Genomic DNA, 27264 nt, shown 5'->3' with positions numbered 1-27264 from the left:
AGCATCACGATGGCACCGGGTGATGTGGCGAAGGGTCGAATCACTACGTTGTACGCCTGAAACGAATGTTACAATGAATGTTAACTAATTCGAATTTGAATTAAAAGTTTAAAAGTGTTTACGGCAGAAAGAACAGTAAGAGACACAAAGGTGTCAGATCTTACTACCTCTGGGCAGTGAAACAAGATGGTGTTTTTCTAGTTTTGTAATTTTCCTATGATGAACACATACCTTTTTGTAAGAAAACATGCTAATTTGTGAGGAGGTCACTGCTGAGCTCCTGTGAGGCCCCAGCAGGGCCTCCTTCTGCCTTGCAGACTCGCGTGGTCCCCGAACCTTGGAGAAGGTCAGGCCGCGTTTGAGCTCGGGGGCTGCGGGCAGGCAGGTGCTAGTGACGCCTTCTGGCTGCTGCGTAACGAGTCATTCGCAGACCCCATGGCTGCGCTCACACGCGCGCTGCTCAGGCTCCCGGGTCAGGGTCTGTGCGAGGCCTGGCTGGGCGCCCCGCCGTCGGCAGCACAGCCTAGTCCTGCGTCCCCCAAACCTGCGGGAACATCAGCGCTTCGGCACTTTGAGATAAACGGGGAAGCCGGCAAGCAGGGGGCGGCCTCGCACGGGGTCTGAACGTGCATCTGTGTGACCTGGGTGCCCGGAAGCGGGTGTCGCGGCGCCCAGCTGCAGCAGGCAGCGGGGACGGAGCCGGAGGCAGGGAGAGCCGCCCCCGCGGCAGGCTCGCGAGGCCGCCACGTGGGTCTGGGGCCAGCACTGGGCCAAACCTGGCAGCAATCACTGAGAAGCGTCGTTTCCGAAGGACTTCTCAAAGTTGGTTTTGGTTATACAACTGTTGTATGTTTTTAAACTAGAAAACGTTTAGGCCGATATTAAATACGTGTCAACAACTCCAGCTCTGGAGGAGGCCTTCTGGAACCTTCTCTGGGGCAGGGGTGGGTCTGGCCACATCCGGAGCCCACCCCACAGGATCCTACGGTGGGGCCTTCACACTCGTCCTCAGAATCAGGGTCTCTGCATAAAAGACTCTTGAACAACACAGGTTTGAACTGCACGGCCTCGCTCATATACGGGTTTTTCTGAAATACACAACGCGGTTCTGTGAATGTGTTTTCTCTTCCTGATGAATCTCTTAATAACCTAATACCTCTCGCCGACTATTGAAGGATGCAGTATATAATAAGATATAACACACGATGTGTGTTAATTCCTGGTCAACACTAACTAGACTGTTAAGTTCTAGGAGGCTCACAAGTCACACACGGGTGCTCGTCTACACGGGAGTTTGGCGCCGACCCTGTGCTGTTCGGGGGATGGTTCCTGGAGCTGTTGTTGACTTTCCCGTAGTAAAAATTGAAGTACCTTTTGCAAATATGTATCTGCTGACTGGTGAAGAAATACTTACATGAGCGATGACTGGGAAACCTGACAAAGCAGTGGATTTGGAACTTTTAGGCTGACAGCAAGGTCACTGGTAGGGAGCTGGGTGCCGGCCGATCCCACAAGATGTCTGGTGAGACACAGCCTAGCGGGGCTGGAAGGAGAGTCCGCCTCACACATTCCCCTTCAGACGCCGTAAACTCAGCTGCAGTTTCGCTGCGCTCAGTGGGGGTGAGCGGACCCGCGTCCCCAGAACAGAGGAAGGAGCTTCCCGGAGCCCAGAGGAGAGGAGAGCCCAGCAGCGTGACTCACTCAGGGGAGACCCCCGCCCTCCGCGCCGCCCCCGCCCCAGCTCCTCCCCCTCCTCCGCCCCTCCCTCCCTCCCTCCCTCCCTCCCTCCCTTGTCCGCCCTCCCCGGCTGTGACTTCCCTGCGGGAGCAGAGACAGCTTCTCTCTCTCCCTGGCCACACCGGCCCACCCGACCCCTGCCCTCGCTCGATGCTGACGCCCGGGCGGTAACATGAAGCCGGCCCGCGCTCTGGTTCCTCTGCTGCTGCAGGCATGCTGGGCGGCCGCTCAGGACCTCCCGGGCAATGACAGGGCCGTCGCCTTCCAGGGTAAGTGACCGGCGGCATCTCTGACTCTGCTTCTGCTGCCCGGGGACCTGGGCTGGACCCTTCCCTGGGCATGAGAGCTGGGGTGCCTGGGGCCTCGAAATTCCCCGATGCCCTGGGTCCCCTCTGCTTCCCAGGCCTGGGGGGCATCGGGCTGGACTGGGGAGGGGGCCCCCGCGGGGAGGACGAGCAGCGTCCGGGCCTGAGGCTTCAGCGCCCCTCCTGCAGCGCCTGGGCCGCGGGCGCAGTTCCTTCTCTGCCTCAGTTCACTCCATCTGATTCCCGGCCTGGCAGGCGGTCGAGAAACGTGGCCGCCGTGTGTGTTGTCTCCTGGCTCTGAAGGTCCTGCCGACCAGGGCGGGGTTCGCAGGACCCTCGTGGGGGCTCTCAGGGCCGCCCTGCCCCTGGCCGGGCGCGAGGCCTGACCCTGAGGCCCCTCCCCCCATGCCTGGCCCAGACTGCCCTGTGGACCTCTTCTTTGTGCTGGACACCTCCGAGAGCGTGGCCTTGAGGCTGAAGCCCTACGGGGCCCTGGTGGACAAGGTCAAGTCCTTCACCAAGCGCTTCATCGACAACCTGAGAGACAGGTAGGAGAGGCCAGGCCTCACCCTCGATCCCGCACTGCCACGAGCCTCTCCGGGAGGGCGGTGGGCCCTGGGGCCCCGCAGGCAGTGCTGACCCCCTTTCTCCTGGAAAAGGGCGGGGTGGTGGCCAGGCCGCTGCAGCACCCTCCCGCGTCCACACGGGTTCTGATGCGCCGCCAGCAAAGGGCTGAGTCTGAGACGGAGCCGACTGGCAGGGCGGCAACAGTCAGCCGGGTCAGCCAGGGGCCCGGGGTCAGCAAGGCGTCGGGGGCCCCCGGGACCCCAAACATGCCTCCCCGCCTCAACTGAGTGAGCTTCAGGAGTTGGCGGGAGGCTCTGTGGCTCTGCCTTGTGCCTGGAGGGGGCACCCGTCGCCGCTGCCTGGACGCTGACCTCGGCCGTGTGGACGGCGGAGTCGGGTCCTGGACCCAACATCGCAGCGTCCTCAGTGTTCCGGTCCAGGGAGCCCCCAGGGCCTGCCAGCTTCCTTCTGGGTCTGGGGACAGCACGCGTCATTCATTCACTTACCATTCGTCTGTCTGATGAGTCTGCCCTGTGGGGTGGGGGGGGGGGGGAGGACACGCCCATGGGAGGTGAAGGCTACGGGGGGAGGGTCATAGTCAGAACCAAGCTCCTCCCCCTCCACTCAGCTGTGCAGGGCCCAGCCCCCGTCCCACCCGTCCCTGGTGACTGACTGACTCGATGACCAGGGCACAGAGCTTCCCGCCCACCACAAGGGGGCTGCAGGGTCAGAGGGTGGGGGCGGCCCAGCGTGGGACGTATGACCTGAAACCCTGAACTCAGCCAGATGTCCGAGCCCCTGAGGTCTGACACCCCCTCCAGGTGCCTTTGGCCTCATTACTCAATTTCTTATGCCTCAGTTTCCCCACCTGTGAAATGGGGTAAGCTCTTCCTGCTATTGATGCTCTTAGCATCACTACAGGGGCCTGGGTCACCCCCTCTGCTGAACAGGCTGGCAGGCACATCTCCCCCAGGCTCCACTAGAGCAAACCCCCAAAGGCCTCCAGCCAAGGGGCACAGGGGCAGAGAGGCAGCCCCTCAGATCCACAGGGACCCCACCAGTGTCACACTTAGAACTGGCCCCCACCTCCCCTGTCCCCCTGCCCCGCCCCGTGGCCCTGTCCTGCTTTGCCGGTGCAAACAGCTCCTTACCCGAGGACCCCTGAGATCAGGGACACGGTGGTCACTCGCTGGCGGGGGCCGGCCCTCCTGGCCACCCCCTCCCCTCCATGTGTGGTCCCCGGGGGAGGAACCCAGCATCTAGGGCCACAGGAAGTCCAGTCTGGGCTTCCAGGGAGGGGCCGGGCTGGGCAGTCGGTGCCCTGTGAAACGGGAGGCGCAGGTGGCTAGCGCAGCGCCAGGACCGGGGGGAGTCTGCCAGGTCCCCCTGTGCTTTGCAGGTACTACCGCTGTGACCGCAACCTGGCGTGGAACGCGGGCGCGCTGCACTACAGCGACGAGGTGGAGATCATCAGCTCGCTCACCCGCATGCCCGGCGGTCGCGATGCCCTCAAGGCCAGGGTGGATGCAGTCAAGTACTTTGGCAAGGGCACATACACGGACTGCGCCATCAAGAAGGGGCTGGAGGAGCTGCTCGTGGGGTGAGTGCCGTGCCAGCCGCACGCGGCTGCGATCTGGAAGCCTGTGCATCCGTGGAAGCTGCACGGCCTTCCTGCATCTCGTGGTCGGCCCCAGGGGCAATCCTGGTGCTTGAAGGCGTCACACTGGTGCCCACGACCTAAGGCTCACTGTCCACCCCTGGGCTCCCTCTCCAGCTGTCCACTGTCTCAACCACTGAAGGTAGAGGCGTCCACGGGGCCAGAAGTGCCCCAGTCACTGCCTCCCCTGTGACCAAGCGTCAGAGACACAGAGGACCTTCCTGGAAGGGTACCAGTGCCCCCCAAGCTGGCCCCACACACAACGTCCGAGCTGCCGCAGTGAATAGTCAACAGCAGCCATGGCTGATCAGGGGAGAGGAGCCACTCCAGCTGCAGCTCAGCCTGGTCACAGCCCTCGGTGTCCCCAGCCACACACCCCCAGTGCCCCCCAGCCACACACCCCCAGTGCCCCCCGGCCACACCCCCAGTGCCCCCAGCCACACACCCCCAGTGCCCCCCAGCCACACACCCCCAGTGCCCCCAGCCACACCCCCAGTGCCCCAGGCCACAGCCCCCGTGTCTCCGGCCACAGCCACCAGGGGCCCCGGCCACCACCAAGGATGGCTCTTCAGCCGACCCCTCCCGCCACCTGTGGTCAGGGGCCTCCTGATCCGAGCGCCGCAGGGGGACCAGGACCTGTATGCCCCCCGGATATGTGTGTGTTTTCCAAGACGGAGTTTCAGAGAAATGTGATCCCGCAAGCGTTTATTTTCTGTTTTAACACCCTTGATCGAAGCCCACTTTACAGGCAGCATCGACGGAGGGCACCCCCTGCCCAGCATGGCAGGAATCCGCCCCTGAGAGCTGCACTTGGGTCTGGGTCTCCCTCTGGGGCTCTGCCCCCGGCTCCTCACCTCCCATCTTGGGGGGGCTCAGCTGTGTTGCAGGGGTGCCCCGAGCTGTTAGGGTGGGGGGAGGGCCTGAGGGCCTCACCGCCACCCCCCCCCTCGCAGGGGCTCCCACCTGAAGGAGAACAAGTACCTGATCGTGGTGACGGACGGGCACCCCCTGGAAGGCTACAAGGAGCCGTGCGGGGGCCTGGAAGACGCTGTCAACGAGGCCAAGCACCTGGGCATCAAAGTCTTCTCCGTGGCCATCACACCCGACCACCTGGTAGGAGCCCCCCCCGGGCCTGCTCTGCGCAGGGGCGCCGGGCATGGTCTGCAGGGTGCAGAGGTGCAGGCGCGGCAAGGCGGGGCCCCAGGAAGAGTAGCGGCCGGGTGAGGCGGGGCTCCGAGCGGCGGCTCAGCCTCGTCCCTCATCCACACCAGGAGCCACGTCTGAGCATCATTGCCACGGACCACACTTACCGGCGCAACTTCACGGCAGCTGACTGGGGGCAGAGCCGGGACGCGGAGGAGGTCATCAGCCAGACCATTGACACCATCATCGACATGATCGTGAGTGGCCGCTCCACCCTCGCGCCTGAGTCCGGAAGGCTGGGCCATCCCATGGCCCTGGATAGAAATTAATTCCGCTTTTCCGTTTCACTTTTCAGAAAAACAACGTGGAGCAAGTGGTAGGAGCCCCTTCCTTGCCCTCCCATCCCCCTTCCCCTCTGTCTCCTCTGCCCCCCACCTCTCCCTCGGTGCCCCCCCCCACTGTCCAGGCCATGGGCAGCCCCGCCCCCGCGGCCCCAGCAGGGCTCAGGCTGAGTCCTGTCGTCTAACGTGCGCTCTGTTCTCCCACAGTGCTGTTCCTTCGAGTGCCAGGTGAGTGTGGGACCTCGCCCGCTTCTGGGGACACCCAGAATGCTACCTCGGACTGACCCTTCTTTCCTGTCTTGCAGCCCGCCAGAGGACCTCCCGGGCCACGGGGTGACCCCGGGTATGAGGTGAGTGGCCGCAGGCCCCCTGGAGGGAGAGAAGTGTGGATACAGCACCAGACGAATGTCCCTGCAGCCTGAAGGCCCTGGTGTTGGGGACGCCGTGCGCCCCAGACCGCTGTCCTGAGCCCCCACTGAGCACCCCCTCTCACTAGGTGTGGGGACAGGGAGGAGCCTCAGTGAGCAGGTGCCCCTGTCCACGGGACACGTGGCCGATGCTGTGGCCAAGGCCGAGTGTGAGAGGTGGGGTCTGACCTCCCCAGGGCAGAGGGGCGAGCATTGCCTGGTGCTTTGCCCCTGGAGGTCCACTGTCTCGTGGGCTGGGCTGCAAGTGCAGGGCCCAAGGCCCGGTGTGGTCCACACTTACAACTTGGGGGGTTGCCCACTAGAGTCCAGGGTTCTGGCACCCCTAAAAATGTTAGATTCCATGGCCATGAAGCCACATGGGTACCACCCACCGTCCAGGCCTTTCTCCAGCCCGGGAGCCCCGCACAGCAGCCGGAATGGGGTGGGGGTGCTGGAGACAAAGTTTCAGGGGCCAGGCCGGCCAGCACAGGCCAGCACGGGGTCCGGTGGGCCCTGTGGCGGGGGGCACGTGAACCTGACCTTGCAGACCCCAGGGCAGGCCACAGGTGACCGGGAAAGAGCCTGAAAACCCCACACACTCTGAAGGCCGTTGGAATATCTTCTTAATCCTTTTCTTGTGAGCAGTTTGGGGGTCTCCTCCATCAGCTTGTTAGAAATAAACAGAAATCGTCCCCCAATCTTGACCTGCTCTGTGTTGCAGGGGGAACGTGGGAAGCCAGGTCTCCCAGGAGAGAAAGGAGAAGCCGGAGACCCCGTGAGTGCCAAGCACCTGACCTCAGGGGGTGGGGGGTACTGACAAACCTGAGGCTGGGAGGGTAGCCGGGCAATGGAAACTTCTAGAAGGATGGCTGGTTTCTGGACACCATGGTCATGTGGACTGACCCTGAGAGGACATGGCTTCTAGAGCAGCAAGGGCCAGAGGATCCACCCACAACCATTCCTTCCAGTACATTCCACCTAGACCTCCATTCAGGCCCAGCTCACGCCCCTCTCCTCCTGGTGGCCTAGACCTTCCCTTCCCCCCTCCTCCTGGGGGGTTCCTAAACCTTCCCCTCCCCCCTCCTCCTGGGGGGTTCTTAGACCTTCTCCTCCCCCCCTTCCTGGGGGCCTAGACCTTCCCCTCCCCCCTCTCCTCCTGGGGGGGTGTCCTAGACCTTCCCTGCCCCCCCTCCTCCCTGGACTTCACTGATGAGCCCCAGGACTGGGAGACGGAGCCTTCACATCGAGGCTGCTGTCTGGGACTCGGTCAGTGGTCAGCCAGCCAGGTCTCTCTGGCTGACCACACCTGAGCAGAGTGGGGGTCAAGGTAGGCTGGGTGGGGGCTGTGGCTGTCCCCAGGGCTGCCTGTCATGCGCCCTCCTCTGCGTTCCAGGGAAGGCCTGGAGACCTCGGACCCGTCGGCTACCAGGGGATGAAGGTACGTCTCCCCCTCCTCCTCCGGAGCAGCCGGCCCTTCCTGGGTCACAGCTGCGCTCAGCCCGGGGTCTCCACCCCAGGACACCAGTGACACTCTCCTCCTCTGTCTGCTCTTTAGGGAGAAAAAGGGAGCCGAGGGGAGAAGGTGAGTAAGGCAGGACTTTGGGGCACAGAGCCGCCCCCCACACGCACAAGAGGTAACACGGCCCATCTCCAGCCCATCTGAGCCGTGACAAGCTGGTGGGGGACCCATCCTGGCCGCCCTCGTTTGCCTCCCCGGGAACTGGCCCCGTGTGGGAGGACCACGCCTCACGCTCCCTCCTGTCTCCACAGGGCTCCAGGGGATCCAAGGGCTACAAGGTGAGTGTGGGCGCGGCACGTGTCTTCTGCCCCAGAGGGGCCTGTCTGACCTTCCTGAACCCTCCTTTGGTCTTTGCGCCTTGCAGGGTGAGAAGGGCAAGCGTGGCATCGATGGCGTGGACGGCATGAAGGTAACCCTGCCTGGTGGGAGGGCTGGTGACTTGGAGGTGGTAAGAAAGGCAGAAGATATTTCCTGCCAAGCCCCAGTCCCCAGTGGACCCCAAGCCTCCTGGCCAAGTTCAGACCGTCGTCCTGGTGGGGCTTTCCTGGGAGGGGATAGATGAGCTAGAGCGAAAGCCTTGACCTCTGACTCTGCCTTGCTACCTCCAGGGGGAGACGGGGTACCCCGGCCTGCCAGGCTGCAAGGGCTCGCCTGGATTCGACGTAAGTCGCATTCTGTCACTCACATTTTAAGGCTAAGTTCTCCTGAGCGAATACAGACTCAGCCCTTCTTCTGAAGCTGTAAGAGGTCATGGGGGGCAGGGGGCTGTACCCAGGGCAAACCTGCCTTTTCAGTTTCTATTCGTGTGCAGCCCAATGGCTGCTTGTTGAAGACCGAGGACTGACCTGCTACAATTTCTCGCCAGGGAACTCAAGGACCCCCCGGGCCCAAGGGCGACGTGGGTGCCTTCGGACTGAAAGGAGAAAAGGTGAGTGACACAGTGCTGTCCGCCCGGTCTGCCCTGCGTACCCAGCATGCGTCAGAAACCCTTCTGGACGCAGATCTCTGCGCGCCCTGTGAGGTCCAGGCCCCCCAGTGGGCAGGCAGGACGCTGGGCTGGAGAGAGTGGAAGACAAAGCCACAACTGAGGGCAGGTGCGGCCGCTCAAGGGGAGTGCCCCCTGTGCCCCCTGCAACGGCGTGTCGCTGCGCCTCGGACGGGCCCCGGGGTCCATCCTGCTGCCCGCCTGGAACGGACGGACCAGGAGTCCTCACGGCCTAGAGCCCGTCTGCTCACATGAGGGTCACAACTCAACAACAAACAGGAGGCGGAAAGTGAACTGAGGACCCAAGGCTTTGAGTCTAACTCAGAGCACAGCTTCCTGCTGCCCGTGCTCTTCTGGAGTCTCCAGCAGCAGGAAGTGCCGAGAAAGATGGAGAAGTACCGTTGCCTGAGCGCGTCCTAACCGCGCGGGCCTCCTGGACCGGGTTTTCAGAGTCCGGCCGACTTCTCTGTGGGCCCCGGACCGGAGCTGGCGCACCCTCTGCGTGGGGGGCTTGAACAGCGGGCGACAGGGGGAGGCGGCTTACGCGGGATTCCTACAGAGATCTGGGTGGCTGGGGAGGGTCCTCAGAGTCCCTGCTTGGTCAGGGGGAGCGGCCCAGGTCGGGGCGAGGGGGCCGGTGCAGGGCCGGCCGTAGCCTCCCGCAGGCTGACCTTTCCTGATCTTTCCAGGGTGCGCCTGGAGCTGACGGGGAGCCTGGGAGGCCGGGGAGCACGGGGCCCCCTGGGGACGAGGTGAGCGCTCACGGGGCCCCCCAGGCAGTGGGGGTGGGGCTGGGGGGGCCTCAGCCCCGGCCCAGTTCTACCCTTGTTCTCCCCCAGGGCGAGCCGGGGCTGCCTGGTCCCCCGGGAGAGAAGGGAGAGGCCGGCGACGAGGTGAGCGCCCCGTGTGACCCCCGTCCTAGCTCCAGGCCCTGAACAGAGTCCCCGTCCCAGACTCATGTTTGTTCCTCTTCATCCCAGGGAAACCCAGGACCGGACGGCGCCCCGGGAGAGAGGGTGAGCGGGGCGGGCGGCGCCGGGCTCTGCGGGGGCGGCTGTGCTGCTGCGGGCCCAGCCCACGCCCAGCCTCACCTCCCCTGCCGTCTCCACACAGGGCGGCCCTGGGGAGAGAGGACCACGGGGGACCCCAGGCGTGCGCGGCCCCAGGGGAGACCCGGTGAGTCGCCGCTCACTGAGCCGAGACCCCACGTCCCAGGAGGGGCCAGAGAGTGAGGTCTGGTGGGGTCAGGCCAGCAGCCTCACAGGACACATGCCACCTAGTCCCTCTGGCACCTAGATTTCACCCACACCCTCGCCTGCTGCTTTCCCCAAGTCTGTCTCCCCGGCTCGGGAAGTGTGGCAGGTGCCGCCCAGCCCCTGCCCCCTGCCGCCCCCCCCCCGCCCCCGGGGCATCTGGAGGGTGTGAGCAGGGCCCGAGAAGGGGGGTGTGGCCCAGCTGAGGAGAGAGAGGGGTGGGGTTATCCCCTCCCCCCACCACTGATGACCAGTGTGGGGGGGATACTCTCACACACACACACACACACACACACACACACACACAGCCATACACACACACACACACACATACACAGCCATACACACACACAGACACACACACACACACAGAGCCACACACTCACACACCACAGCCACACACACACACACCACAATCACATAGAGACACACACACACACCACAGCCACACACGCACACATACACGCACAGACACACACACACACCACAGTCACATGGAGACACACACACACACACACACCACAGCCTGAAAGCCCCTTCAACGTTGCAGACAGAGCTCGCGCTCTGGGACGGTTCTTTCTTACAACCGGAAGCAGGAACGACGAGAAGCCAGGCCCGCACGAACCTCGTGGTCACGATGGGCCACAGCCCGACCTCCCTCCACAGCTCTCTCTGGCCCTTGGTTCATTGGAAGCTTCCGCGGGAGCTGCAGGGCAGACCCCAGACAGACCGTGCCTGGTTAGAGGAGGGGACAGTACCCCCCCCCCCGAGCCAGCCGGAAGGGGAGGTGGTCTTCAGACCTGAGTGTGGACCTGACCTTGTCGCCGCAGAGCAGGGCAGGACGCCGGAGGCCGTGTGGTCCCAGCAAAGCCGCTCCTCCTGAGGACGAGTGTCTGGGTGTCCCGATGTGGGGAGCGAGCTTAGCCTGCGGCCAAGGTCACCAGAAGAGAGACTTGCTTTCTGCCCCGTCCTTGCTCCTTGTTCGCTCTCCAGAACCCCCCGGGCCGCAGCGCAGGGGCTGGGGAGGGACATCAAAGCGGGGACAGCGTGGCCTGGCCCCTTGCAAGCCTACCCTGCTGAGCTCGGGGAGTGGACGGGAGACCAGGCAGCGCCCAGGAAGCACCCCGGGTGGACAGAGGCCGGCAGGGGTCGGGCGGGGCTCCAGCCCCCGGGACGAGCAGCTGACGTAAGCGGCTGCCTCCGGCCCCGGGAGGAGCTGCTGGCCTCCTCACCGTGGCCTCCCGAAGCCTCACGAATGTCTAGACGGCCGTGCACGTGGCCGCCGTGTGCAGAAACCCGGGGGCGGGACGAGGCCAGGCCCGAGGTGGAGGGCGGCCCTTCCTGGCTCTGGCCTCTTTGGCTCGAGAGCCGGGGGTCCCAGGCCTCGCCCAGTGGCTGCCCGGGGCAGCTTGGCCTCTCCCAGCCTCCGCGCTTACTGGCTCGCTCCTCCCCAGGGCGAAGCTGGACCCCAAGGCGACCAGGGACGAGAAGGCCCCGTCGGCACCCCCGGAGACCCGGTAGGAAGCCATCTGGGGGAGGCGCTCCTGATTTAAGGGTGCTCCCTCTCCATTTCTGACCTGGGGGGCGTCCCACACCCAGGGTCAGGAGTGGTGGCCCAGGCCTGTGCCCCTGTCACCCGGTGGGCGCCTGCCACCCCACCCAGCTGAGCGGGCGCACCCTCAGCTGCCCTGAGCTCTGCCCTCACAGTGGGTGGGAGGGGTGCCCCGGCTCGGTTGGCACTGGGAGATGGCAGCCGGGGCTTGAGGGGCCCTGGGACCACCCCTGGCCTGGCGGGGCAGGGTCGCCCCACCCTGGAGATGGTGTGTTTGAGCTCCCAGGAGACAGCAGGTGAGGAAGAGGCTTGCTCAGCGTGTGGAATTCAGGTGTGAGATCCTGGCTGGAGGCAGATTTGAGTGTCAGTGCATGGAAGTTTCCAGAACTCCTGGATGTGGTACCTTCCAGAGGCCATGCTGGAGGAGGGGAGGAAAGTGGGGGCGAGGGAGCAGGGGGCCAGAGCGGATGGAGTGTCGGCCCCAGCACGGGGGAGGGGTCTGCCTTTCTGCCTCCTTGCCAGGAGGTGGTGTGCTGCAGATCCCCCTCCGCCTGCCCAGGCTGTGGGTCGGGGTGACCACCCCCAAAAGAGCACCGGAAGGGGCTGGGTGGGACCTGTCCTCCCCACACCCCTCAGGGGACCCCCTCAGGCGGCCTAGACCCTCTCCCTCTGCCCCCTGCTCGCTGGGTGTTCCCAAATCCTCCCTGCAGGGGTGAGGTGGCTGGCTGGCCTGATGAGGACTCTGAGCCGGGACTGGGGACCTCCCAGTGGGCAGGCGGAGGGGGCTGGGGGCTGGAGAGAACAGGGAGAGAGACTGCGAGTGGTGCCCAACCGTGGCGGGGGGTGGGGGGGGGGCCTTGGCTTGTGGCATTGAGGGTTTTGGTGGCCTTTCGTGTGGTGAGAAATTTGGAATTGGGATTTTAACAAAAAAGTGATTTAAAAACCAAGAAAGAAGCAGCTGCAGCTGCAATAGGGTTGCTGAGTCTCCTGACGGAGCGTTAACAACACACCTGGGTCCAGTGTGGGTGCGGGGGGCGGGCGCCCACTTCCGTGGGTCCAGCTCGTGGGAACTCCCCTCGCACGTAATTCCAGGCAGGGCTCGCCGGCCGTGTGAGCGGGAGAGGCACTGCTGGGCCCCTGGGCCGCCCGCACAGAGCCAGACACTTCTGAGCGTCTGGTCCCCCCTCTCGGAGTAAAATAGGCCTAGAAGCTCCTTGGCTTATAGACACAAGGCCCCGTAAACAGGCCACGTCCCCTGTTTGGGAGAAGCAGTCAAGTCAGTAGCTCCAGCAGAAGGGCTTAGTCCCCCTGTCCCTGAGCCTCCCCCGCAGGGACCCATCTTACTTTCTTCTAAAATCTAGTTTCTTCTAGAATCCTTCCAGACAAAGCATGGGGAGTGAGGGTGCGGGAGTACGGGTTCCGTTGACACAGCCCACGGCCCCACCTGTGCGCCTGCAGAGTGGCCCGTCTGGTCCGCTGTCGCTGCGCATGCAGGCAGCCTCCAGGGTTTTGCTCTGCAGAAAATCCCGGAAGTAAATATCCGTGCTCGTCTGTCTCACTCAGCTCGTTTGTCTCCATTTGTCTGTCCGTCCATCCATCCATCCATCTTGAAATACTTCCAAGGCTACATCCAGAATGTGAATTCTTAGCAGCATAATGTCTTGGCCAAGTGACGTGTGTATGTTTTCTGCTTGACCTGCCCCACTCACGCTCGCCAAGAGTGTAAAGCAGCCACTGCATCTGCACCTCCGCACACAGGATGGAGTCCCCTCCCTGTGCGTCACGCGCCTCAGGGGCAGCCCCGGGCTCTGCGGCTCCGCGCCAGGGTCTACGGGAAAGGCCGAGTGGGGCCCCTTCAGCGGTCCCTTCTCCGCTGTGTCTGTTTCCAGGCTGAGGTGCAGGAGGCTCGTAGCCACAGACATATTTTGTCGTCTGCGTGTGGCTTTGTCCCGGGAGCCTGTGGTTCAGGATGTCCTGCTCATTCACAAGATTCCAAATACCTTCCCCCTTTTCCTGAATTCTTCCTCTTTGATGCAACCACTAGGGTCAGAAGCGGGGGCGGCTGGACCTTTTCTGTGAACAGCTAGGCGGCGGGCACAACAGCCACCTTTCCTGGTGCTGGGGGTTGTGACCTCTCTCCTCTGCGTCTTTCTGGAGTCCCTGCCCCCGCTGTGACGCGGTGTCCTCAGGGGTCTGCTCCGGGCGCCTGCGACCTTCCCAGGCTCCCCTGCCTTCCTCAGGCAACGTGGCTGTTCCCCAGGGATGGTCAGTGCGGCCAGGGCACGCCGGCCACCATCCCGATGGTCTGGTCCCTCCCACGAGGCCCAACTAGGAAGTTGTTGAAGGCGCTGAAGCGTAAGACGCTAAGAGGGGGAAGTGTCGCTGGGCTTCACCTCGGTAGCACCTGCTTGTCCCAGGGTGACTGTCACCGTAAAAGCCAGACCCACCGGAGACTGCGGGGAGGTCCCGCGCCCCCAGCCCGTGGCCCAGCTGGGGAGGGTCTGCTCCTGGCTGGTGGCTCTCTGGTTGCTTCTCCTGAACCCTCCGTGAAGGGGTGGGGAGGTCAGGAGGCTGTGGAATCTGGTTTGTCCACACTGGACGTCCGCCTTCCCGGCCTCAGCGCGGTTTCTGCCTCTGGAGCGGCCTCCCTCCTGACCCCGTTGTGGCCCCACGACTCCAGACCCGCTAGGCCGTTGGCTTCTGCACCAGGGTGTCCATGCAGATGTTTCTGGAAGTGAGTTTTCGCAGAGCAGAGGAGTGTCCAGAAACCGGAGGGAGGGTGCAGTCCTGGTGCGCAGCCCCTGCCAGGCCTCGGGCCGTGGCCCCGCGGCCTCCCCGTGTGGACGCCAGCCCTGCCCACCCAGAGCGGGGGGCCCTCGGGCCGTGTCCCAGGAGGCGCTGGGGCAGCTCTGCAGAAACTGTCCCCCGCATGGCCCTCCGCGGTCTGCGGGGTCACAGTACCCCTGTCCCCTGGGGCCCGGGACGTGCCTGCCCCTGGCCTGGCCTGGGGTACAGAGGGCCTCTGCTCCCCATTCTCCCTCCTGGCCCCCGTTTCATGTTCCCAGACCTACCCCTACCCGAGGTGGGGGCTGCTGGTCCTCACGGTCGGGAGCAAGGCCCCAGGCTAAGTGTGTGATGCTGACGCCTGAGGCCGGAGCCGGACCCTCCTGTGGTCGCCTCAGGGGCCTCCCGGCTGCCCGCTGCCCGATGGGACCGGCCGGATATGGGAGGTTGTCGCCTCTGTGAGAGGGGCCTAGTGAAGACAATCTCACCAGGAGGCATCCGCCTGATGATGGGCTGGCAGGCGACCTTTGGAGTCCAGGGTCATGGCTGGCTGGGTCCCCGAGTGGCCAGGCAGGCCAGCCGGCTCCATGTGTGGTTCGTGCTCGCCCGTTCTTGGGGCCCGGCTGGGGGTGTCCCTGAAGTGCTCAGGGGACCAAGACTGTGGAGCCAGAAAGGCAGGCAGCCGGCCTCCAGGGAGAGGTGTGACCCACAAGCAGGCCCCCAGCAGGGTCTGGGGCCCGGAGGGCGGGGGCGGGGCTCAGAGGGGTCTGACGCGCATGTCGTCTTTGCAGGGCGAGGCTGGCCCCATTGGACCCAAAGGGTACCGAGGTGACGAGGGGCCTCCAGGGCTTGAGGTGAGTAGCCCCCCTGCCCCCAGCCCCCGACCCCACCCCCGAGGACCCTGAGGACGGGAGAGCACCACCAGTCTAGGTAGATGCATAAATGTTTTATGGCATCTGTGTCTTTCAGGAAACTTGAAAAATGTAGAAAAAAAAATAAAACAGAAAATTGAAATCTAAACCACTACCACCCAGAGATAAACAATACAAAACATTTTAGCTTATTTCTTTCCAATATTTTTTCTTGTTTCCATATTATGCCTTATAAATTTGGCTTTACAAAGTTGTTGTTCTTTTAATTTTGTCATTATGAAATTTTCTGAAACCCTGAAGATGTTGCAAACCGTGGCTGACATGTGTTTGCGCGTGCCGTGTGTGCCGTGTCCCTGTTTTTCTGAGCTCTGGGGTTGGCACCCCCAGCCCCAGGGGTCTGGTGGGTAGGGTCATAGCCCCATTTCTGGTCCCGTCCCGGGGGTGCTGCAGGGGGTGCGGACTCCCGTCGGGGTCGGTTGGCCCCGTTACACCGTGTCCAGGACGACGGATTTAAAACCCTCCTCGTAGTGGCTGCTGTGCTGGGGACTAGACACGTGCTGTTTTACGTCGCTCGGCCCCCCCACTTCTGCAGAGACGTGTCGTGCCCCCGGGCCTGCACTGCTCACTGCTTGGATGTCCCCGTAACTTTCCCCAACCCCCTCCCCCTCCTTAGGGTGCCAGAGGGGCCCCAGGGCCTGCAGGACCCCCCGGAGACCCCGGGCTGATGGGCGAAAGGGTGAGTGGTGGTCCCGAGGGCTCGGGGCCTGGGTGGGGGCGGTGCCCGGCTGCTGGGGCCTGTAGGCCCTGGCTCGAGCCCAGGCCCCTGCAGGGAAGAGGGTCCCGGCCGCAGTGTCTGGACAGGTGTGCCCTCCACGAGTGACTGTCCCCTCTGTCTAGGGCACTGCCGGCGCTGCCCCTCCCACTCCGAAGTCTGGGGACGCACAGGGCAGTCCTGGGCAGGGGGGGGGGCCCTGGGGGCCTTCCTGTGCCTGGGCGATGCCCAGTGACCGGACTTGGTCTGCTCTCCGCAGGGGGAAGACGGCCCACCCGGAAACGGCACTGAGGGCTTCCCTGGCTTCCCTGTGAGTGCCCCAGACCCCTTGCTAACACCCCCTTTGGGCCAGCCGGGTGGGACCCAGGACCATGGGCTGGACCAGGATGTCATGGAGGGGATTATCCATTGGTCACCCTCCCCCCCTCCTCGGCCAAACCAGCGCCTGGCCTGACTGGCCTGCCTTCCCCTGCAGGGCTATCCAGGCAGCAGGGGCCCCCCCGGGATAAACGTGAGTACACGCCCACCGTCGGGTTACTGCTGTGTTCACACGCACCCATGCGCCACACGCACGCACACCTTCACACGTGGCCCCAGCACAGGCTTGGCCCCGAGGCCCCTCCCACGCGTGTCTCAGCCTGTGGGAGCCCCTGCCCTGGGCACCGACGCGCCCCTCGGCCTTGGGTGCCCTCCGGCTGGCGCTTGGCTGCGGGGCCTCCCCCAGGAAGACCTGCCCGACGGCCCTGTGTCTCCTCTCTTCCCTGTAAAACTTCGGCTTCCTGAAAAGCAAATGCAGCGCTGTGACCTACGGTCAATAAGGCTGATTGGAAACAGGAAACTGGCAGAGGAGCGGGACGGCGGGAGGCCGGCGCGGGGGGAGAGCCGCCCCCGCCCGGGCGCTCGCCTGCGTGGAGATGTGGCTCTGCCCCCGCCCAGCCGACCGGCCTGCCTCCCCCAGAGCCCAGGCCCTCAGCACCCACCCCGTCCCGGGCCAGGGTCCCAGCCACACACACATCCCCGGAGGGTCTCCTGCAGACCCTCCTCCACGCCGACCGCGCGCTCTCCTGTCACCCGCAGGGCACCAAAGGCTACCCTGGCCTCAAGGGGGACGAGGGAGAACCCGGAGACCCTGGAGAGGACGTGAGTGCAGGGCCCACCCAGGATGTTGGGAAGTCACCACCGGGGGCTGTAGAGGGAGGCAGCTGCGTGCCACCCGGGCTGCTGAGGCTCTGAGGGTGGGCGTGGGGGGATCAGGACACACGGGACGCGGGCAATGCAGCAGGCTGGTTGGCGGCGGCTGGGTCTGGTGACACTGTGCTGTTCCCTTCCAGAACAATGACATCTCACCCCCGGGCGTCAAAGGAGCCAAGGGGTACCGGGGCCCCGAAGGCCCCCAGGTGAGTGGGTGTGGCCGGCCGAGGTAGGGCTGGAGTTCCGAGGCTGCAAGGGGTAGGGGTGGGAGCTGGGGAGTAGGTCCCCGGGGAAGGCTTCAAGGAGGCTGGCACTTGGACAGCAGAGTTGGGAGGGAACGGGCAATTTCAAGGGTTGTGGGGGCTCAGAGAAGGGGAAGCAGCCAGTCAGCAGGTGAGACATGAAGGGAGCACAGCAGAGCCCGGGGTGGGTGCTTGTGGGGGCCCTGTCCATCAAGGTGGCACAGTCAGACTGGGGAGAACTATCCCCCCAACGGTGAGGTCCATGCCCGGCCCACCCGCTGGCCCCCGGACCAGGGAGTAAGTGCCGGCCAGTGATCACAGAGCAGATGGCAGTTAGCGGCTCTCCACCAGCCCCACGCACGAAGGCGTTCAGGGGCTCCTCATGGGAGGTGGGGTCGGCCCGAAGGCCAGGAGGGTGAGGGTGGGCTTGCTCAGGGCTCCCGTCAGACCCGCAGCTCAGGAAGGGATGCGCCCTTACCAGTTTTTTTCCGGTGCTTCCTCTGACAGGGACCCCCAGGACACACAGGACCACCAGGTCCAGATGTAAGTGGGTGTCTGTGAACATCCCCGGGGGCCGTCCACTCTGGCCAAGGATCCGTGGGGTGGGGAGCCATGACCCAGTGGAGGAACGAGGAGGGGCCACGTATCAGTGACCACGTCAGGTGCCCCCGCTCCGGGGTGCCTAGTACTCCAGAAAGTCAGAGCTGCGGCCCCACCCTGTCCCGCTGCGGCCCCCAGGGTGGGCGACCAGCTCAGCCCCTGGTGCCCGTGTCTCTTCCCCTCCAGGAATGTGAGATCTTGGACATCATCATGAAAATGTGCTGTGAGTATCTCTATTGTCTCCGTTGGAAGGAACTGGGTGCCTCTGGCCCCTGCGCCCACCGCTGGCACTCGCAGAGGGAGGCAAACAGGGGGGGCGGGAGTGTGCCCCACCCACGAGAAGGTCCCCGGAGGTGGAGAGCGCGGGCCAAGCCACTGTCACCCCCCACCGCCCTGTCCGGGTGGCCGGAGCACCGGGCAGAACAGCCCACCCTGGTGAGGGCGATTCAGGAGGGCGGGGGGCTGGCAGAGGGTTTATGACCTGATTTCTAATACGACGTGGAGTCTCGACTGGAATATAACTGCTTTCTCCTCTTTTCCCCAGCTTGCTGTGGTGAGTCATTTGAATATTTCTAGAGGGTTCCCTGTGGGTGGCAGGGCTGTGCCCCCTCCTCCTAGTTTATGCTGTAGAGCAGCAGGGAGCCTCACGCCCTCCCCGTGCCACCATGGCCTTGGGGCGCTGGCCCATCCCCGTCCTCGCCACGGGAACCCACGAGGCCAGCCACAGGCGGGGCCCAGAAGCCCCAGGTCCCGGCTGGAGGGCGAGTTCGGCCGAGCGGGGCCCTGGGACCCCAAGGGCTGACCCCTTCCTCGCCTGCAGAGTGCAAGTGTGGCCCCATCGACATCCTCTTCGTGCTGGACAGCTCGGAGAGCATCGGCCTGCAGAACTTTGAGATCGCCAAGGACTTCATCATCAAGGTCATCGACCGGCTGAGCAGAGACGAGCTGGTCAAGGTGAGGCAGACCCGCCCTGGTGCTTCCCAGGGACACCAGGCTGGAAAGGGGAGGCTCCCAGGGACTTTGCTTGTCACAAGCCGTAACCTCCACCCACCAGAGTGTGAGTGTCGGGGGGCTTGTGGGGCAGGGACAGATGGTGGGTGGAGGAGTGGCTGTGGGGCCCCCACGTCCCCTCCTGACCTTGGCGCGTGACACGTGCAGTTTGAGCCCGAGGAGTCTCACGCGGGCGTGGTGCAGTACAGCCACAACCAGATGCAGGAGCACGTGGACCTGAGAAACTCCAACATCAAGAACGTTCAGGAGCTCAAGGAGTGAGTGCCGTGTGCCGGGCCACCACCGCCCTGAAGGCCCCTGGCAGGCCCCCACCCCGTGCCGCCCGGCCCTGCCCCCGCCCAGCCCTGACAGTACGCGCTCTGGCCCCACAGAGCCATCAAGAAGCTGCAGTGGATGGCGGGGGGCACGTTCACGGGCGAGGCCCTGCAGTACACGCGGAACCAGCTGCTGCCGCCCACGACCAACAACCGGATAGCACTAGTCATCACTGACGGCCGCTCCGACACCCAGAGGGACCCCACCCCGCTCAACGTGCTCTGCGGCCCAGACATCCAGGTGGGGCTCCCCCACACCACACGCTGTCCCCCCCGCCCCCGGAAGGTGGGGACTTTGTCTGCCTGGGCCACGCCGACACCGTCCCTCCCCCGCAGGTGGTCTCTGTTGGCATCAAGGACATGTTTGGCTTTGTGGCGGGCTCCGACCAGCTCAACGTCATCTCCTGCCATGGGCTGGCGCCCCAGGGCCCACCGGGCATCTCGCTGGTGAAGGAGAACTACGCCGAGCTGCTGGAGGACGCATTCCTGAAGAACATCACCACCCAGATCTGCATAGGTGGGTTTGGGGGGGTGCTCGCGGGGGCTCGTGGGGGCTGGGGTGACGAGGGAGGCTCAGGAGGGGCTGGGAGGGCTCGGGGAAAGCTCGGGGGTGCTCAGGGGGGCTCAGGGGGGACGCCGGCCATGCTGGGAGGGCAGCATGGGGCAGCAGAGGCGCGGCTCTGCTCCCGGCCCCACAATGTCCTGGCTGCCAGGGCCCAGCACCCCGGCCAGCAGCACGACGGCCTCCCCACAGGCTGAGGACGCCGTGGCCCAGCCCCCGCGCTCCCAGTGTGGGACGCACTGTGCTTCTCTCACTTTGTCCCGTGCTTGCTGTGGCCCCGGCAGGCACCTCGCATGCTGGTATGTTAGTTGGCCTTGGAGCCCAAGAGCACTCAGAGCCACGCACCCGCCGTCGCCCCGAAGAACACGCCTTCCCGGCCTCGGCCTGGTGGTAGGCCTGGGGCTACAGCACAGGCAGCCGCTGCCATCAGATATGCCTGCCTGGCTGGCACCTGGTCAGTGTCGCCCGCGGGGTGTCTGAGCTGCAGACCATCCTGTCTCCTCGCTGAGCTCCGGCTGCCCTGTCCTCGGAGGGGCCCAGGCGCTGCCCCCCGCCCCTCACTGGGTTGGTGTGAGGACCACAGAACAGCAGGTGGGGGGCTGCCCCAAGGCCTCAAGGCCCCCGCTCGAATAGGGGGAGCCCCTTCTTGGTGGGGCCGAGCAGGCCGAGCAGGTGATGGCCCGGCGTTTTGGGGCGTCACCTGTGCACACAGGGCACACACACCGCGCCTGCCGTGCGGGAGCTTTGCTGCCCCTGTACTGGGGCCACAGCCGGGAGCACGGGCTTGATCACTGCTTCACGCCACGTGGGGGTCTTCTCTCTTACAGACAAAAAATGCCCAGACTACACCTGCCCAAGTGAGTACTGAGGGGTGTGGACAGGGTGCTGTGGCGGGGGGGGGGTCCTGGAGGAGGGTGGGAGGGAAGTGTGTGCACAGGGTGCTGGGGGGGGCCTGGAGGAGGGTGGGAGGGAAGGGGAGTCTGGGGCGGCTGAGTTGGGGGCCCCCGGCCGGGCACCAATCCGCCCCCCGCCCCCCGCAGTCACCTTCTCCTCGCCGGCCGACATCACCATCCTGCTGGACGGCTCGGCCAGTGTGGGCAGCCACAACTTCGACACCACCAGGAGCTTCGCCAAGCGGCTGGCCGAGCGCTTCCTGACGGCGGGCAGGACGAGCCCCTCGCACGACGTGCGGGTGTCGGTGGTGCAGTACAGCGGCCCCAGGCAGCAGCAGCCTGCGCGCGCCTCGCTGCAGTTCCTGCACAACTACACCGTGCTGGCCAACACCGTGGACGGCATGACCTTCTTCAACGACGCCACCGACGTCAACGACGCCCTCAGCTACGTGACGCGCTTCTACCGCGAGGCCTCGTCGGGCGCAGCCAAGAAGAGGCTGCTGCTCTTCTCCGACGGCAACTCGCAGGGCACCACGGCGGCGGCCATCGAGAAGGCGGTGCAGGAGGCCCAGCGGGCAGACATCGAGATCTTCGTGGTGGCGGTGGGCCGCCAGGTGAACGAGCCCCACATCCGCGTCCTGGTCACGGGCAAGGCGGCCGAGTATGACGTGGCCTATGGTGAGCGCCACCTGTTCCGTGTGCCCAGCTACCAGGCCCTGATGCGCGGCGTCTTCTACCAGACTGTGTCCAGGAAGGTGGCGCAGGGCTAGCTCGGGCGCCTCTCCCGCCACCAGGGCAGGAAGTGAGACGTGACATGAATGCTCCTGACCAGCCTGATGAGCTCAGTGTTTTAAAGGAAAGGCTTGAAAAGCCGCGTGTGCTCTGCCCACCCCTGTGGTCCCGGGACCTCGCCAGCGCCTGCCCCGCTCTCGTGTTAGCAGCCCCCAGCCCACCCCCCAGCCCCCAGCAGGCTCTGAATCCCCGAGGCTGCCTCCCTCCTCCCGTTCTGGGGGGGTCGCTTGAGTGCGGCCTCCCCTCCCGCACGCCCCCCCCCCCCCGTAGCCTGATTTTTCTTGCTAACCCTACAGAATTCTTTAGTTAGCCTTTCATGTACACTCTCGAATTCTGCTAGTAAAGTCGTGTGAGATGGTGGATGCTTCGTTTCTGGAAAGTCACGGTTGAGAGGATTTTTAAAACATGACCCCTGGCGAGCAGACTCCTCCACATGAGGTTCTCCTCCTTCCGGGCTCAGACCTTGGTTCCCGAGGGCTCAGCCGCAGAGCTCAGGGCGAGCAAACACCAACCAGCATCTCCAGAAGGCGGCAGAAAATGGTGACTCCCCGACCCTGTGTCCCCGAAAAAAAACCCCAATTACAAAGGTGCTACCTGTAGACCCCCGCCCCTTTTACTCGGAGCCCTGGGCCATCCAGTGGCACACAGTGATGTGTTTAAAAATAAATAAATAAATAAATAAATAAATAAATAAATAAATAAATAAAAAATAACCCAAAGCTCTTTTTCCTCAAGGGAGTGATTGGTTCCACATTTTATTGAAGATCCTCTTGGTTTTATTTTTAGTCCTTCCTGTGTTTTGTCTCACTGTGTCTATCAGAGACTTTTTGAAATAAAAGTTTCCCTCCTCTGTCCGTGGTCATCTTTCTGCGGAGTGAAAACGGCAGGAGGAGAGCGTGGAGATGGGCAGGGGCCCGGCCGGCTCACTGTCTTCCCGCCTGGCGCCAGGCGGACAGCGCTCTGAGGCTAAGGGAGGCCTGCATGGATGGGGAGGAGCGGGGAGGGCCCGACACCCTGAGCCGCAAAATCAGAAGCACATTAGGTCTCCGAGGGCTGGGAGAGCCGGTCAGAGCCAACATGGCGAACCCCAGAAAGGCCAGCATTGTGGCACCAGCAGCAGCAAGGAAGAGGCGGGAGGCAGGCCCCACGGCAAGCTGCCTGGGGGGCCCGGCCCCTGTCCGGAGGGAGGTGGCAGGCAGCCGTGGCTGTCCCCTTCCCAGGGGTGGCCCTGGCCTCAGAAAGGGCAGAAGTGGACGGGGAAGCACAGCGTGGCTCAGCTTCCCGAGGGAGACACGCACAGCCACTGGAATCTTGAGTGCTCGGCGCCCTGCCGCAGGGCTGCCAGACGGTGAGGGGAGGGTGTGGGACCGGCTGCGCTCGGGCCCCAGGGGCAGGGGGGGCAGGTGTGCGGGACGGGCGCCCACAGGCACCAGGGCCAGTAGAAGCAGGTGGCACGCACTGCACGGGGTCCTAGCCAGGAGGGAACCTGACAAGCAGGGGCAGGGACGACACCCTTCGCGGGACACACGCTGAAAGCCGGGCAGTGGGGCCGGGCCACGACTCCAGCGCAGAACAGCAGAGCTGGCCTGTGTCAGCACAGTCTGCCAAGGGGCTCTCCGCGACGCCCTGTCTCACCCCTGCACTACGTCACACACGCACCTGACCAGAACCTGACAGCTGCCGGCCGGGACCGTCTCCATCCCCTCGGCCGGCATCCCTGGGGCCCGCACGCAGTGACGCGAGCCCGCCGTGCGCCCGCCAGGCCCCGCGAGCCCCCAGCCTGAGCGCTGTCCCTCAGCGGCCACAGACCCTGTCTCCTTCCCCCCACCCACAGCCAGGTAACCTTGAGCGTCACCTGCCCCTCACCTCACTCTTGTGATTGCAAAATGGGTTCACAAAACTGTAACCCCCAGGTGGGAGGGCCGCGAGGAGGCCCAAGGCCCCTCGCCAGAGCAGCATCGCCCACTGCTCCATTTTGGGCCACCTGGTGCCCACCGAGGGGAGGCCAGAGGGCCGGCCGGGGGAGACAGCAGGGGCCCCCGTGAAGAAGGTGCCCGCCTCAGACCCTCCCCCTCCCCCTCCCCCTCCGGGCACGGGCTCCCTCCTGGTCTGCACCCTGGTCAGGTGGGGTCTGCGGTTTCTCCTCCTGCCTGGGAGGGGTCACGAGGCCCCCCCTGAGGGAAAGGGGGAGAGCGGAAGTGTGTTTAAGAAAGGACCCCGTCTTCAGTCCCTGAATCATCTCTCTACCTGGAACGGACGGCCGAGAACCCAGGTCCGAAATCGGGCCACACTTTGCTCCCCGCTGTGCTTCCCGCTGCCCACGAGGAAAGGATAAGGAGCCTCCTTCACGCCGTGGAGCCTCACACTTAGAAATCAGGCTCCATCGTGCCCGTGCCCGTTCCACATCTACAAAAGCAGAATTTCAGATCATTGCATGAAGTTTTGAAACACGAGTGCAAAGCCAGTTCCCCCAATATTGTAAGGGGGCCGTGATGCCCATCCATTCCTGGGCCAGGAGCAGCAGGGTCCTGCGGCTCTGCCACCCCCTCCCCGAGCCCCCCCTGCACGCGGTTGGAGCTGCAGGGCACAGGCTTGGCGGGAGGTGCTGGACGCCGCTTGGTGTCCTTCCTCACCCCACTTGTCCCGACCCAGGATTGTGCGGGCCGTTCCCAGGCCTCTCCCTGGCCCCTGCCACTCTCCCCTTTAGGAGCCTCTGGGCGCAATTCCCTCCGCCTCCCGGGAAGAGTGGGCCTCGAAGGAAAAGGGACTAAAAGTCCAAAGGGTGCTTGGAAGTTTCCCTGCCAGCCCCCACCTGCTCCCCGATCAGCTCTGCCCCATCTGCCGACCCAGGAAGCTCCCCACACTCTATCCACCAGCTCCGGCCTTGCCCGTAACACCCCGTGGTCCATCCCTCCGAGTGTGAGAGGGGAGCCAGAGCCCCGCCAGCAGGTCAGCACCACCCACCCGTGACCAGCTCTCCCTCCTCGGTGCCCACGGCCTCGCTGCCCTGGGCCGCGGCGGTGAGTTCCGCCTGGAGGCGTGAGGCCCACAACCCTTGTTTCCTTGGCTCACATTCGGCAGACGTCTCTCGGTGGTGCTTTTGCTTCGGTCTCTGCAGCTGCATCGTTTTGGGCGCACATCTCACAGGTGGCCCCGAGAGGGGTTTCCCACCCTGCTGACCGTCCTGCTGTTTATACAAAACTCAAACACATTTACACTTGCTACTACAACTGACACTTGGTCTTCATCATGCATTTTCTATGCTAAGGATATGCAGGAAGGTACATTTTTCCATCTGAGATTTTTGGAAGCACATGGGCAGCACAAGCCAGAGAGCTGCACTGGCCAGGACCCTCGGAGCCAGCCCCCCACTCCTACCCCGGGCAATGTCCCCGCCCAGAGTCCCTATCTGCTGGTCTGGCAGCCACTGCTTTCTTTCTTTTCTTTCTTTTTTTTTTAACGTTTATTTGTTTTTCAGAGACAGAGACAGAGCACGAGCAGGGGGAGGGGCAGAGAGAGGGAGACACAGAATCCTAAGCAGCTCCAGGCTCTGTGCTGTCAACACAGAGCCTGACGTGGGGCTCGAACTCACAAACTATGAGATCCTGACCCGAGCTGAAGTCAGTTGCTCAGCTGAATGAAGCCCCCAGGTGCCCCCTGGCAGCCACTTTCTAAAGAGATGGACAGCCATGTGACGCCAGGGGTGTGGCCTGTCCAGCTGTTGAGACGGTGACACTTAGGGTCCCCTGGACACTGAGAGTCCACCTCCGGAGTTAAGACTTCAGGCTTCCCAGGGAACACCAGGGAAACCCTGACGACACACCAGATGGCTGAACCTAGCCTGCCCACCCGGTGTTCAGGAGGACACGGAGCCCCACATGTGGCTGGGACGGCATGAAAGGGGACAACCACTTAGCATCTCCTCACGGTTTCCTAAAATCACACAAGCGCTCCCGCACCACTCACCCCTCCACTCCTGAGTCTCTGCCAAGAGCGATGAGAACATCACCTCTTCACCAGTAGGAGGAGGATGCACACCCTTACTTACAAGAGTGAGCAACTAGAAGCAACCCGGCTGCCCGCTGTCAGGAGGCCGGGCAGCTGTGGCTCACCCGTGCCATGAACGCTGCCCAGAAAAAAACAAAAAGGGAGCAAATGAACGTGGATACGTTTCACACGCGTTGCGCTGAGTGGAAGTCAGGCGTGGCCATTCACAGGAAGCTCGAGGCCCAGCAACACTCCTCACTGGCGCTAAAACTCAGGCAGCAATCGCCTCTCGGTGTGAGGCCTGGCCTGCAGGGCACAGGGGACTTTTTAGACAATGGGAATACTGTCTGTCTTGCCGGTGTGTGGATTAGATGGGTGCATTTCTCAAAATCCTTAGAACTGTACATGTTAGATCCGCACATTTCCTTGAACACATGCTTTACCTTACATAAAGAAAAGGCAGAATTGCTACCTCTGGTTTTCCCGTCTACATCGGCTCCTAAAGCTTGCACATTCTCCTTGCTTGCTCCCCATGGCCACATGTCCAGCCCCCCGGGGTGCGGAATCCCTTGGTGCTTCTATTAATGCAACCACAGGCCGCTTTTATAAGTGGAACATGGTATTTATTTCCTTACATGAATCCACCTCTGCAGCATATACCCTTTGCACCCTCTCCTGAGTGTGAATCTCTCTGGGGTCATGTTACACTATGTGAACCAGGGATCTTACAGAGTAACTAAGGTCCCGAACCAGTTGACTTTGAGCTAATCAAGTGGAAGATTGTCCTGGGTGGGTCAGACCTAAAAGGCGTCGGAGAGATTTCTCCTGCTGCCCACGGAGGGGCCACACAGCTAGAACCTGAGGGTGGGCAGCAACAAAATGAGGACCCCATCTCTGCAACTGCAAGGAACTGAGTCCTGCTCACAACCAGTGAGTCTGAAAGAGGCCCCCAGCCTCAGATGAGATGGGCCCAGGGCTTGGTTCTACCCTGTGACCCTGCGCAGGACCCAGCTGAGCTGCGCCCAGACCTCAGACCCACAGGAACCATGAGATGGTCTGTTTGTGTTGTTTTAGGCGTCAAGGTGGGTGGTAATCTGTTATGCAGCCGTGTTTGTTGGAAGTAGACACCCATCCGCATGGCTCGCCTCCCAGCCCTTGTAAACTCTCGCTCCCCTTCCCCACCCCTCACCCCCGGAGTCAGGCCCATCAGTCCACACTGGGTGCACCCTTCCTGTCTCCCAGGACGGACATCCCCTGTCGGGACCCGCGAGAACGCCAGCCTCTCTCTGTGGAGCCCAGCTGCCAGGCCCCCTGAGCAGGGCTGCGCCCTCTTGGGCTTCCATGCGCTCTGGCTGCTTCTCCCTCTACAGGGCACATCTCCTCAACAGGGGGTTACAGGGTACTGCCTGGGCGAGCCAGTGTCATCACCAGGGTCTCACGACAGGGAGGAGATGTGCGTGGGGGAGGTGGGAAGAGCGGTGGGGACCAGAAGACTGAATGTGACTGCCTTTGTAGGTGCTGGAAGGGCCAGGAGCCAAGGAGTGAAGGTGCCTCTAGAGCCTGGAAAAAGCAAGAGATGGAGTCTTTCCTGGAGCCTCCAGAAGGAGGCAGCCCTACGGGCCCGTCTGGGACTTCTGCACTCTGATCCGTGAAGGACTAAACCTGTGTTGCTTTAAGCCATCAATTCTGTGATTTGTTACAGCAGCAAAGGACACACATTTTCTTTCTTTTTTTTTTTTTTACAAATACTTTATTGTCAAATTAGTTTCCACATAACA

The 27264-nt window shown here is 63.4% G+C and overlaps 1 protein-coding gene across 1 annotated transcript; it reads left to right on the top strand.

Moving 5' to 3' along the window:
- Window positions 1-1808: 1808 nt before the first annotated feature.
- Window positions 1809-22349, top strand: COL6A1 (collagen type VI alpha 1 chain). The gene is made up of 35 exons (XM_039257108.1): window positions 1809-2006; window positions 2461-2590; window positions 4009-4209; window positions 5220-5379; window positions 5538-5666; window positions 5765-5785; window positions 5958-5978; window positions 6056-6100; window positions 6879-6932; window positions 7551-7595; window positions 7713-7739; window positions 7928-7954; window positions 8041-8085; window positions 8285-8338; window positions 8542-8604; window positions 9351-9413; window positions 9501-9554; window positions 9642-9677; window positions 9775-9837; window positions 11369-11431; window positions 15042-15104; window positions 15796-15858; window positions 16154-16204; window positions 16370-16405; window positions 16972-17034; window positions 17226-17291; window positions 17835-17870; window positions 18114-18150; window positions 18472-18480; window positions 18748-18881; window positions 19086-19195; window positions 19310-19493; window positions 19589-19769; window positions 20642-20671; window positions 20855-22349. Exons 1-35 carry the CDS (start codon window positions 1910-1912, stop codon window positions 21475-21477), a joined length of 3084 nt encoding a protein of 1027 aa, XP_039113039.1. The 5' UTR covers window positions 1809-1909; the 3' UTR covers window positions 21478-22349.
- The last annotated feature ends 4915 nt before the right edge of the window (window positions 22350-27264 follow it).

Source organism: Hyaena hyaena, unplaced genomic scaffold, assembly GCF_003009895.1.
Source record: "Hyaena hyaena isolate Hyena2069 unplaced genomic scaffold, ASM300989v1 scaffold_600, whole genome shotgun sequence".
Classification (NCBI taxonomy): Eukaryota; Metazoa; Chordata; class Mammalia; order Carnivora; family Hyaenidae; genus Hyaena; species Hyaena hyaena.
Note: the sequence above shows the minus strand (reverse complement) of the source record. Positions and strands in the feature narration are given on the sequence as shown.